This window comes from Rhopalosiphum maidis, chromosome 2, assembly GCF_003676215.2.
Source record: "Rhopalosiphum maidis isolate BTI-1 chromosome 2, ASM367621v3, whole genome shotgun sequence".
Classification (NCBI taxonomy): domain Eukaryota; kingdom Metazoa; phylum Arthropoda; class Insecta; order Hemiptera; family Aphididae; genus Rhopalosiphum; species Rhopalosiphum maidis.
In genome coordinates this window covers 26,202,915-26,217,546 of record NC_040878.1, presented here as the reverse complement: position 1 = coordinate 26,217,546, position 14,632 = coordinate 26,202,915, and the positions used below count along the sequence as shown (strand labels likewise).

At 31.5% G+C, this 14,632-nt stretch overlaps 1 protein-coding gene across 2 annotated transcripts in view; it reads left to right on the top strand.

Annotated features, from left to right (window-relative positions):
• The window catches only part of LOC113551601 (box A-binding factor-like), a 43,182-nt gene that overhangs the window by 17,868 nt on the left and 10,682 nt on the right, over positions 1 to 14,632 (top strand). For both annotated transcript variants that reach the window (XM_026953934.1, XM_026953933.1), the window contains exon 2: positions 7,082 to 8,534. In XM_026953934.1, coding sequence (XP_026809735.1) covers positions 7,082 to 8,534 — 1,453 coding nt within the window. The remainder of the gene's footprint in view (positions 1 to 7,081; positions 8,535 to 14,632) is intronic.

Sequence of the window (14,632 nt, the reverse complement as noted above, 5' to 3'; positions counted from 1 at the left end):
TAATTATCGCAAGTGTAATTTGCGTTTCCCGTGACGGCTTGATAACTCTGGATAACGTTATTTGATGATATTATGAAATGTTTTTATAGCTTATAGGATACATTGATTTTTAATAATAACGTAAAAGAATATTGCTCTAATTACGTCGCATATAATTAAAAATTTATTAAAATTATTTAGGCTCTTGTCGAGAAAATAAAAAGTTAAAATAAATACTTTCTAAATGATAATTTATCTGACATATAGATTTGATGATATAACGTTTTTAAGATGTTATTTTTAAATGACTTGAATTTTCGTTTAATTATTTAAATTATTTTCTGAAGTTCAGATTTATTATCTAGATATATGTATATACATATTTGTTATGCATTTTGCCTCATTAAGAACAATTTATAAACTTAAACGTCTTAAACTATTTGATTTACACACTTAAAATTAGTTCAAAATATATATATTATATTATTGTTTGGTTTTAATAACCTGTAAGTTATTTAGTCCGAGGCCTACTGTTTGACTATTTGGGTCAATGTATTACATAAGAAGCAATCCGTACAGTTTCAATAGTTTAATGTACAATTTACGAATTATTATTACAATGAAAAAAAATAATATAAAAATTGTTTAAGATCATGGTGCATTAATTTTTATTTCTATGAATAAAAAATGTATTTTTATCTTTTTTTAATTTTTATATTCAATATAATGAGAATAAGATTCAATTTTTAATAAAACCGTGTATCAATGGCATAAATAATTATTAACTAGATTTATTAAGATTATTTTGTCAACATTAAAAATAAGTAATTTTTATTTTCATTTTTGGTCTAATGTATTAGTTGTTAAAGGCGTTAGAGACTTAAAGCTGTACAGGACATCTTTATTACTCTAATGTCTACATACTTTAATTTTTCTACTTCATCTTTCTATATACAATTAACAATTTAGTCTTTTTTATACTTGTTTAAGATTTGCAATTGTTGTTAACTATTTTTGTTCGTAGAATTATATCATTTAAACATAATTTTTACTTAAATTTAGTATATTAATATATTTTAACTTATCAGTGGCGCAACATGAAAAAAATTCGACTGGTTTTTTATTATTATATTTATTATAGTAATTAATTATTACTTACATATATCATATATAAGTTGAATTCTCAATTATTATTATTATTATTATTATTTTAGTTCATTTTACCGTTATGTATAAGTACTTGAGTTATTTAGAAAAAAAATATTGGCGATTTATAGTTACGCTATATACGTGCTCGGAGTTATTTATGATTTATTATTTATACAATTAGGAGCAAATTCGATCACGATAAAACATGACTTTCTCCATCAAATATTTAGTTTGACATTCACAAATTTGTCTCTTATTACAATATTCACGTATAATCGACGAATTAATTGTTACAGGCTGTTCATAAAAGTAACGGGATCAATAAAACCATTATTAATTTTCAAGTACTACAACATTATTTTGTGAAATTGTATTATTCTAATAGACTATATGATTTTGTTTAATGTTTTCGAAAAGCCGAAACGATAAAACATGACCGGGACCTTATATTCTAATCCACTCCGTGCTGATCAGCTACTAATATGTCGCTTATAATTTGTCATTCTTAAAAATGACCGACAATTATATTGGGATTACATTAGATGTACTTTAAAATTGATAAAAGATATTACCCCACGACCGTTCAATCGTTATGTGTAAAGTATTGTTGTTGGCACGAATTTACTACACAATAGACGTAGGCAGTGTGCGGTGTCGATGTAAACATGTGTGCGACACTGCGACCTACTAACTAATATAATATTTTCCATTATATTTTCCATTTTATTTCCTCATATTATTATCTACTGTAATCGGATTTTAATACGTAATTCTACATATTTTATACATAATTTGAATTGTGGGTATTATATTATTATATTATATTAATATTATATACCTAGTGCTTATAGGCTAAAACCGATTTACTTATTATCTCTGTGATAGTGTGATGTTAGAGCGTGCTGTATCCTTTTTTTGTTGTATGCACCGCAACCGAGAGTAGTCAATCGATTATCGATGATTTTGGCATCGATTAATATTACAAACGGGTAAATTATAATAAATATTATAAATTGTTATTGTATTAAAATAATATTAATAATTAAATTTTAAATACTATATATTACTATAATAATAATACTATATGTCCTTAATAATATGCGCTTTTTTAATTATGTTTATTGTTTATATCAGCATGTCGTTCCCATCGAGTTTATTTTATTTATCAACTAAAGGGGAAACAAGTGTCGACTTCGTTATCTTTTTCTTTGTGGCCACTGGACCGGACACTTCCTGCGAGAAATTCGCGATAAAAAGCCACTGTTGGATTCCTTTACCGGTCAGCAGCCTATAATATAAACGAAGGATGTTAATAGACAAGCGGGGTAGGACAGGAACCTCAGTATACGGGTTTAAGTGATTTTCGTATTTTTTGTTGTTGTATATGTGTCGAAAAGTGAAAATCGGTTAAGTGTGTCCGTGCGTACCGGCGTGAGAGAGTATGGGCCTAAACAAACCGGCTATTGATTCACACCTGAGGTCCTGTTTCCATTATACTACAAGGTATACTGTAAATAAAAACCATGGGAACCCTTTGTTTGCGTAGGGTTAATTTTGGCTTAGTTTTTTTCTTCACTTTTATAACGCTGGTAAACAAATTGTCCCCAAAGACATTATTGTAACTTAGATATATCATATATATATATTCTAAAATAATGTCAAATGAAATATTGTAGTAAATATCTAATACCTATATTTTCTACTATAGAATATTATCCAGTATTCTTCAAAACGAATGGATTGCACAAATTAAATATTTTCTATAAACAAAACGAACATTATATTGTGCCCATAAATATCGATACGCCGAATTTTAGTTTAATGTTGTAATTTGACTCTAGTATTGATGGGGGTTGAATTTACCATCCTCACTGTTTAGACCTCCCTCAACGAATTGTAAATATACGCCCTTATCATATTATATTGACCTACAGTATTAGTGAGTTGATCTCTCTAACGCTTAGTCCTATATTAAAAAAGGTTATCATATTGGGTACAGTTTTATTCAAGATTATCATATTGGAGATGTTCGAATTCGACACCCAGATAAAAATTGTTTATAATTTTTTGTTCCTGATTGTTTATTATCGAACCTCAACCACCCATAAATGTGATATTGGTTGGTTATCTGATTTTTATTCTAAATTTTAAATAGCTTATAAAATATAAATTATCTGATATTTTTGTTAATAATTAACTTAATGGTAATCCGTTTCACATTTTATAATTTAAAATTATATAAGTCTAGCTGTGACTGATTATTGGTCGAGATTAATAAATAAATATAAAATCTTAATTAATCCATATTTGTGAATTTTTGTTTTAAATTTTTTAATATACACTGTTTAAACATAATAAGTATGCATATTATAGTGTAAATATCGCAGTAGTATGTTAGTACTTGTCAATGTTTGTACTTCATGTTTTACTAGGTATAGGTATATTTAAAGTTTTCTACGATATATAGGTACATGCATTTTTAAATTGTAATAATTTACACTTTCACAACTTACATTCAAATTAATCGAATTGAATAATAGTAAAAAAACATACAAACATAGACAATAATGTTTCTTGCTTTAAGTTTGATAATAAGTCGATTTGCTTTAATGTTAAAGTCAACATCCCAAAATCAGTTTTGCGGAATGTCAATTTTCTATGTTGGGTATAAGTCAGGGAGAGAACTAATATTTATGAGAGTTGTCAGTTTGTTATTACTATAGGTACATTTTGGATATATATAAAATTATTTTATTATTCAATATTATTAAATATTATTATTTAATAAAAATAAAAATAATAATAATAATTATAATAAATGTATGTAGTCGAAAACAATAACTATGTTCGATACATAGTAATAACATATATATATATATAATAATAATTATGTAGTATAAGTACCTTTATGTAGTTATTTAATGTTATTATAGTGCAATTACTGTAATGCTACAAACAAAGAAATATTTTTTTAAACAAATTTTCAACTATTTTAGTATTTAAATATTCATTATTTTTAAATATTTTTATTATACGATAACCATTATTATCCACAAAATAGTAAATTACAAATAAATTTATCGGGACTAAAATATATTGATCATGTATGCTTTTGTTTCACTGTTGTAGTAATATATTTCATTTATGTTCAACATAATTATTATTTTCTTAAGTTGTTATATTTATTATAATTTTTTATAATGCAAAATATATATTTTATTTTAAAATTCATATTTTACTGAATATGTTTACATAGAAAATTTCGCAGGTATTTATATAACATAAAATTAATTAAATTAGTATACAATTTAAAATTTAGGATTGATATTTAAAAGTTTTATCTTTTAACAATTGTTTGTATGTAATTTTATTGTCAATTAACCAAGCCTTTAATATTTTGATAAATCTATGTAAATTTATTTATAAATTATAGACATAGGTATATACAATATATTTATTTGAGTGTACGTAAGATATAACAATATTACCTATACTTTATTACATTGTGTAAAGTCTTAATAATAACTGATGATATCATACTTACGGTTTCAAAGTTCTGTATCATCAAAATTGTAAATATGCAATACGCTATACTCGCTATAGATGTTATAAATATGTAAATATATTAAATTGAAATATTATAGATACTTATATATACTGTACAACGTACAACGATTTAATATAGTAGTGAATAGTATGCATAATAGCAAATTATATAGTTGTGTTGAATTCCCTATAGTTTTAAATTGTAATTATTATATTCAAATTAATACTGCATAGTTTATTTCTATATGTTTCATTATAATTATATTTTTGAATGCTTATTGCTTATTAAGTCATAGTGGGACACACAGATATTTCTAAGGGATGTAGTGGTTATATTAATATATATAATAATATACGAGTATGTGTCGATATGTTTTAAAAAACATTTTCACTTTTTTATTCAGTGATGTAAACATCCAAAGAAATTTATCTCTCGGTTTTAATATACTCCATTCCTGATGCTGTACTTACACCTCTGTTGAATTAATACATACAATTTTTGATAGTATTTATATAGTTCTTATATTATATTATGTATACCTATTATAATTTTAATATATTGTACATTTTACGAATGTTTTAGTGAGGTTACTATAATTACTTGCTTACCTATAACTATGTGTAACTATTATTATAATTTATTATTGATAACATTTTGGGAATAATATTTACATAAATATAAAAATAGTAAAATAAATTGTACATAATATATTTATAATAAATACATCATAGGTACTTGATCATTTTGAAGGTCTAAAATCAAATGATTCTATTACTACAATTAAAATAATCGTTGACTAGCTGTAGACTGTTTAAGCACACATTTGAAAGTTTTTTTTTGTTAACATCAGTTGAACTGGTTATTTTAAATAACTGTTTATATACATATAATATATAATAATTGGATCTCAGAAAACAGTATCAATGTTTAATAATGAGTCATTATTAAGTTTTCATATTTGAATTTGACGGTTTCTATTATACTGTAGGTATATACCTAATATACTTTAGTATAAAAATATATCTTTGTTTAATTTTGCTGTAGATCAAAACGGTTTTGACTACATGTCTACACTCTACACTATGCAGTTAATAACGCGTAAATTCAATAATAATAAAAAAAATAAGTTTCTTTAGAAAAGCATGAGATAAATAAATATTTTAGTCGCATAAAGCATACTATAATTGTTATTATTCTTTTAAATTTCGTATGATATTGGAATACGTTGAAGTCTAAAATAGTAAAATGATTATATGAATGAATTTTAATGAATGTTTAAATTTTAAATTGTTTAGTGTATAGCACGATTATAACTGTGTTATTGACCTTAAAAATATTCTTTTATGAAAAATAATAAATAAGGAATGAAAATAGGTAAACGCATTTATTTTTTCATTTTTATAAAATGTTATAAATTATTTAAACTAATGTTATAATCGACTACTGCACCGTACAGGTATTCACTTTTTGGATAACTTGTAAATTGTAATACAGTTATTATTTATTGCCCATTGCTAACTAGTTTAAAGATACTCGTGGTATATTATACGCTAATTGTATACTTTTCTCACTTTTGCTAAGATAGTTAAACACCAGCAGTTATGACTGTTGTTGTATAGTAAAGACTAAAGGGTAGTTATCATAGAATAGAACGAATAAAGTTTGTAACTTGCAACGTGTTTCAATAACTATAACATAAAATCAAATTTTTTAATTTTTATTAATATAATCATGCGGTTGTTCTATTTTTATGTCACCACATTTTACCCCGAGAAATGATAAAATATTTTTTATAATATCTCTCAAAAGTCAAAATATTAATCCGGGATTTAAAACGAATAAATCGGTCAAATTAAATATTTTTTAATCACTGCCAGCAGCACATAATATGTGATGTTGAATAATGCATTGATGATATTGAGATAATGCCGTTAGCACTTAATATAAAAAATCTTTGTAAAAAGTTGCATTAAGTTTCACATCCTGAAACACTATCTAACCTGCTTTAGTACCTACCCCCCAATCAATACTTTGTAAATTTTCTATATTATGTATTTATATATATATGTTTAATTAATAGTTCGTATGTCTTAAAATGTTTAGATGAAATTCGTTATATTACAGTAATTGAATCAAATCTTGTCTATGATGTTATTCATAATCTATTATGTACTATAATTATAATTTCCTTTATTTTGAAAAAAATGTAACCCCCTCTCCACTATTTTAGATGTGTAAATCTGCGCCTGGTCGTTACTACACGTTATAATAATATGCAGATATACTGTGTGTGAAAAAACTTGAGTGGGTTGACATGTTACCTATACCTATACCTATATACATATATATATATATAATGCTATGAAGACGAGCGAACTATAAAATAGATTTGTTTATTTCGTTTAGGCTTATCAGCCGTAGTAGCGGCGGAATCATCGTCGGAACAGCTCAACCAGCATCAACTACACCACCACCACCTGCAGCATCATGTGGTGGTCAGCGACGGAAGGAGCGATTGCGTCGGCGAGTTTGACACGTCCGCGGAGGAAGACAGAGCGGCAGCGGACACCATCGACGAGCTGAACAGCCGTCGCGGTGACGCTGTGACGACGACGGTAGTTGCCACTGCGGAGGATGCGAGCGATGAATCGTCGTCGCCGGCGGCCACAACGACCGCGGCGGCGTCGTCGTCGTCATCGTCGTCACAGCAGCAGCAACAGCGTTGCGACGGCGCGACCGATGTGGTGACCGCGGCGGCGGACGAAGAAAATGGCGGCGGGAGCGCGGGCACGCCCAGCATCGGCTACGGGTCGCCGGCGGTAGATGGTGCGCCGGTCGGTAGGACGTCGTTCGGGTCGGAGGAGGAGGAGCCCGCCGCCGTCGACCGTTTGCAGCAACAACCGGTTCACGGGACGGCAGACGAACGGCCGACTGGCAACGTGTACGTACGCCGTGATGATATGAACTATCATCAACACCACCACCAGCACCAACACCAGCAACACGACAGTCCGCCACAGCTACACGTAAGCAACAGTGCAACGACTACGACGACATCGACGACCGGTGTCAACGTTAGCAACAATACCAACAATAATAGCAGTGGACCGTCGCCGAACAGCCGTTACGACATGTTAGTGGCGCAGACTTATCAACAGGCCAAGTACGGCAGTGGCCGTGACTTGATGTCTTCGATTTTCCCACAAGTATTGATCGCGGGTCAGCAACAGCTACACCAACAACGCGACGAAGACGAAGATTTTTACGAGTACCAGCAGCAGGCAGCGTACCAGCAACAGCAACAGCAGCAACAGCAACATACCAAGTTCGAACACATCGTGCTCAAGCAAGAACCGCTCGACCGGGTCCAGCACGTGTACGCCGACGAGTACTTCCACCAGGATCACCAGCAACAGCTGTCCGTGCAGCTTCAGCAACAACAGGAGCAACACTGCTCCAGCCCCGGCAGCTCGGCGGGCGGTTACGACGAGGAAGTGGTGGTGGCCGCCGCCGCTGCCGCTAAAGGCGAATTGCTCGACTTGCACTTGGCCCGGTCCGACGGTGGCGCCGGACCCGGACAACAGGAAAACCCTTTCGCGCATCTCGTGGCCTCGCTGCACAGCGACTCGGGCAGCGCGTCCCCGTTGCAGGGACATTTGCACGACGACCAACAACAGGGTGGCTGTGGTTCGCCCACCGTCGTGTGCCAGCAGCAGCCGCACGTGGCCGACCACTCATACACGCCGTCGTCCGCGGCCGCGGAACAGCAAATTCCGCAACACTTGTCATCGCAAAACCATCACGGTGTCTACCACAGCGGTTCCAATGTCATACACCACAACAGTTCCAACATCTCTGGGTAAGTTTTTCTTGATTTATTTTTCGAGCTTTTTACCACCCCTAACCCCACACTTAATCCGCACCCCGTCGCCGAACGTCGATTCGCGTTTTTTCGTCATATCTCTCTCTCTCTCTTTCTCTCGCACGATCGCACGCTCGCTCTATCTCTGTTCAGTGTACAGTTCGGACGCGAACTTTCGCGTAATCGGGGCCCCCACGTGTCGACGATCGTAAAGATAATATTTATTAACGAGCGTCGTGTTCGCGTTATGAAATCGTTTTGTCAGACGTCCGATTAACGTACATTGTTGTTTATATATGATATTATATCTAATTCTGATCGATAATAATTAGGTTTTTGGCTAACGCGTTTGCGCGTGTGTGGCACAGGTAACCGTTGGCGTAATCGTCGTTATCGGTTTTCGAGGTTAAGGGCCTCTCGTATAATAATGTTATATTTTATTGTAAATTATAATATAGTACAGTTAGTAATGGTAGCAATCGGCCGCCGCCGAGATGACTCTCAGATCGCATGCACAGCTCTCTCTGCGTCCGTCGTCGATCGATGCGAAGATTGTGTATAGTAATCTGTATTGTAGATCCCACATCGGACGGGTCGTATGTTATTATTATATTGTTTGCGCGTCTCCCGGTCTTCTCTTTCGGGTAGCAGACGGCGGCGTGTTCCAATCGAACCGTTTACAGTCCTTCGTATTATCGTTATAATATCTTCCGACCGCAAACTTTTTGGCTTTTGCGGTTTTCTCACCAAACGGACATGACGTTTTTATTTCGTCGCGTATTTTTCACACCCAATACCACCACATTGGTCACGGGGTTTTCGAACCCGATAAGACTTGCCTATATCTTTTACGAGTTTTATTACTCGGCAACGGTGCAATGACCCACATTTATTATACAACAATGTTGTGTTGTTGAACAATTTTGTACTTTCTTGCCGCGGGATGCCCTGACATTTATTTTATATTTAGCATCGATGACGAACGTTCTCCGACAAATAATTTACGACGAAATTATAATTTTAAATCGTACGTCATTAGGGTGTGTATGCGCGTTTATGAAGGCCATTACGTAGTACAATATCGTTCGTTCGCTTCGATAATTGGTTTTCTTTCTCTCACCACCGTAACATTGAAAGGTTAGGTGAAGTACATATTAGTTTCATAAATAATTTTTCGTTCATAAGTAATCTTTATTTCATCACTATTATAACAATAATATTTGTAACGTCTATCCGGTATATATTAAGGACGTTAAATTATTTTATTATTTTATTATACTATGGGATTTAATAATTAATTCATTATTTTAAATATAATTTCTTACATTGATTATCATATTATTTTTTTTAATATGTTGACTATAAGGTTACATTAATCCAATATTTATATTTATTAATTATTGGACTCAATTAGTAGTTTTGAACAAAAATTAAGACTGCATTGTTTTAATTTATAGTTAAATTGAACGATTATGATCCAACTCCTTTAGTATGGTAAAAGTTATATTCATCGTTTCATAATAATACTGTTTGTAGTTTGAAGTTGATATGATGGGGAGGTTTCTTTTTCATTTTGTACGTTATTGTTGCTCCAAAAAATAAAAATTATCTGAATTTATTAGTAATATGTTACGTTACGTACTATAGGTACGTTGTTGTTTTAGCCTTATAGTATTTTAAAAAAATATTAAAGTATTTAATAAATTTTATAAAATAAAAGCCGTAGAATTAAAATTGTTAAAATTACAATGAAGACTTAATCGTTTCTGGTGGAGAACTAAGAATTTTAAATATTATATTATTAATTTTTTCTTCGAGATTTTAATTGTTTAATAATACGATAAAAATATTTAAATGGCTTAAAGCAATTAAATATAATTTTAGCAATTTATATACACAATATATGTATTTTAAATACAATAATGATATATTATATTTTATTGTTTTTAATTTCTTTTAGTACTAAGTGTATTTGGCTATTAAATTTATATGACTTCAGTTTTTATTATTTTACTTGTGCAAATTTTAATTTGATGAAGTATAAAATATTATGATGGTGGATTATGCATAGAATTTTTTTAAACACATTTCCAAAATATTATAAAAACGAAACAGGTATATTATAGTTGTATGAAAATGTACGTGGTTAAATTAAATAAAAAAAAAAACCTGCGAATTGTCGACAGTAAATCATAAGTAGCGCGACCCGACTAATTCCTCACAAGTCACGTTGTAACGCTTATTACCCCATCTATTCGGTCGTTTACCTTCATCAGAAGATTTTTCAAAATGTGCGTTTATGTCGTATTAGAGCTTCTCGGTCGAAAGAAAATAAACCTAAATACATATATTACTAAAAGTGATTCATTGGTTCTCAGAAAAAAAATCAAAACCATCAGCGAATCCGACGAAACACCTACTATAGCAAAACAATTACTATGCAGTATACACGCTCCGCTGTTGGTTAACTACAGTACGATTTACAAACAGATTTTTGTAGCAATTCTGCAAACGGCATTACATTTTATCGAGGTCAATGATCATCCTCGGGTCTTTGATATTCAAAACGACGGCGTCATAACTTAAAACGACAAACGCCGAAGTAGATCGGATTCAATAAAAAATTCTCAACCTTTTTTTTTTAGACCGTATCATTTTTTGCCGTCTGTTTAATTCTCATGGACCAATTTTTTTCTTGAAATATTTATTATATTATAATTTATAAGCTATAAATCTACAGGTATCCCAAAAAATATTCTCAATTTCTTTTTTTTTTTTATGTCAAATAGTCAGTAATGGTTGGTCAACTAGTTTCAGGCCGGCATATAAAAATAACTCTTTATCGTCTCGTTCTAACGCTATCTGTAGACATATTAGATTCTCGTATATGCGTTTATGAGGTTTGATCGGAGGACAACCGTGCTCCGATAATAGCTCTAACTAAAACAAAATTTATATTTTAACAATCGGTGGTCAAGAACATCTATTTTTAGTATTTTTACTGACCAATGTTTTTGGTTTAATTGTTTTAAACATAACACTTTCATAAAATTGCCATGGCTCCTGGGTTTTATTTCATCTTATAATTTAACATTTGACATGCTGTTATTATTTATTAATGCATGACATATTATATTAATATATAATCTGATATATTTTGTTATTCTTTAGTTCTTTACCAAAACAGGCTCTCAAACGAATAAGTAACAAAACATAATAAATAGTTGTTAATATTATTTTTACAGTTCTTGTTCACTATACTACTATTACAGTCGTCGCAATATAATTTTAAAACCATATTTACGCAGTATTTCTGAGGAATAGCTTTTTAATTGTTTTAAATGCATTCTTGTCATTCTATTCAATCACGTGTGTGGCTTTATTTCTATGGCCCGTGAATAATAGTAATCAAATACGTGACATTTTACAAAAAATATACTGTTATAATTATTATTCTGGTACCAGTAATTTATCATCTTTTTAATTAGGTATAAACCACTGACCAAATTACCAAATTGAATACATAACGAACGTCTTGTCTGCGTTTATTTTTTGAGAATAAGTTACAATATTATTTCCTTATAAACTAAATTATATTTTAAATTCCACTGCACATGAATTAGATAAGTAAAAATATGGAAAAATTCGTCATGTACTTTAAATTTTAGACTGCCACGTTTATAACATCAATTAATATTTTATTTTATTTATCTACAATGTTTATGTTTTTTTAAGATATTCGTTATTTATTATTAATTATTATCGAATGTGTCGAATTGACAAAAATCTAACGCGCACTAAGTTTATTTCAAATTTGGACTTTATGTCGTCAGTAAAACGATAACGGTCCTTGTTATTGCAACGGTGCAAGGCCACCAAGACTTAAAAACTGCAGTTAGGTACACCGTGGAAGTGCACATAATAATAATAATTTTGATAACCGCTTTATGGGTTTTTTTCTAAAAATAATTATTGATTTTTCGTTTGTGGCCTAAACACGTAGGATAGGTGTTTACTATGTTGTACTATGTTACACTTTGAGTTCGAGGGATCATCAAAAACTGTTTTAGCAAAAAACTGCATTTGTATTAATAAATATTAAAAATTCTTATTATAATTATTTCGACATCGCATTAGTGTTGTTCGTGTAAAAACCGAAATAAAATTCGGTTCTATTTTTAATAAAATACGCGAGGGCACACGGAATTTTTCCCAACTATTTACGATTAATGCGTGTGGCGTGTGTGTGTGAATGCATGCACTCGCATGTATGTTATATATTATTATTATGTACATACTACATATACACATAAGTAATTGTACGCGCGTGGTGTATGTGTTGTAGTATGTACAGTGTAAAACGAGCGTCGCGCATTGCAAGAGGAATGAAATATAATAAAAACCGTCGTTGTGTTGTCGCGGCTGCCGCCGCCACCGCCGCCCCCGTCCTCTGCGGTTGATTCGTACGACCGACGGCGGCCTAATGAATAAATGGTAATTGTTCCAACACGTTCTCCGTGTGCTCGCCCATTGTAAGCGCAGCAACGTGTGCAAAGACCGTGTAAATTCATTATTACTTCGAAACGAAATGTAAAAAAAAAAATGTTATATTTATGCTGGCGACCGTTTTTTTTCCATCTAATTTTATGGACGCGATTTAAGTGTTTGCGCTCGAGACCAAGGACACAACACCGCCTATCCTCCCCCCCACCACCACGAAGTTCATTTTTATTTTTTATTACTCGCTTAGGCCTAGATAAAACGCGATTTCGACGTGTTTTCCTCGGCGTTAGCGCGAAAATGTACACATAATCGTACTTTTTACCAATACTGCTGTCGTCGACCCCCTCGTAAGAACTGTGTGTCGGATTGGTGTTATTTCGTCCCGTCCCGGATATGTGTGAATAGATATGTGTTATGGTCAACTTATGGACGTGGACAAAGAAAAAGCACGTAACTTCATCGAGAGATTACACATTTTCTAATATATGATATATATGAATGAAAATATTTTAAAAAATCGTTTATATTACTAATATATAATATGTACTGTAAATGTTGTGGTCATCGCTTCTATTGCTTAATTTTCTAAAATGGTATTTTTTCTATCGAAATAAGGTTTTAATTAGTTTATTGAATTAATGAATATTGATCTTACAAAAATGTACAACTAAAAGACGGCAAGATATTGACTAGTTATCATGTGTACTTTTGTTAGTCATTATTAACATGTTCATAATAAGTAATTTTATTAGTCAATTCAAATTATACTAAATCAATTAATCATATATTTTCTCCCATAGAGTAGTAAATAGCCAAATGTATTGTTTTATAAGCTAAAACCCTAAATAAGTATTTGGTATTTTGTAATGTTCAAAAACAAAAAAAGTTCAATCATTTACGTTTTTGGTGACTTTTGAATTTTTGTGTATAATATGGATTATTTTTCCAGCTAGTGCTTATTTATATGTCAATAATATTATAATTTAATTACTCGTTGATCTGTAGTTCGCCAGTGCGCGTGCTGCCGACGAACGGTGTTTTATTCAAATGCTGACTCATCGTTTTCGTGAGGGGAGAGTCGGCGGCGGCGTGTATATCACATATTATGTGCAATAGTGGATTTTTTTTCTCTCGACGTTCAATATTCATAATAATAATAATAATCACTACAACTCTGCCTAGGTGTACAAAACTTATGCGTGCATGCGCACTAGTACTACACTGCGTTAGCAAGATTTCTTAAAAAAAAAAATCGTTGTGTTCAGTCTTCCCTGTTTTAGATTCTGCCGCCATCGTTTCTATTGAAATACAATTGAACGGTGCGGAGGTTGTGTGCTGTGTGTTAAGAATCGCGTCTATTTTGAATACCTGTCTGTATGAGTTCCGTGTCGAAGGCAGGATAGAATTTTGCATAAAAAACCTAGTGGTTATTAATAATGAACAGAAAATGTTTGGACGATCTGATGTACGATTGGCATTACGATCATCATAAAATAATAAAATATTATGAATTTGAAATTTTTTTCCTTCACAAAGGATCGTCGGCGGCAATGATATGCTTAGCTAGGCATTTCGTTCGTATACGACACGAT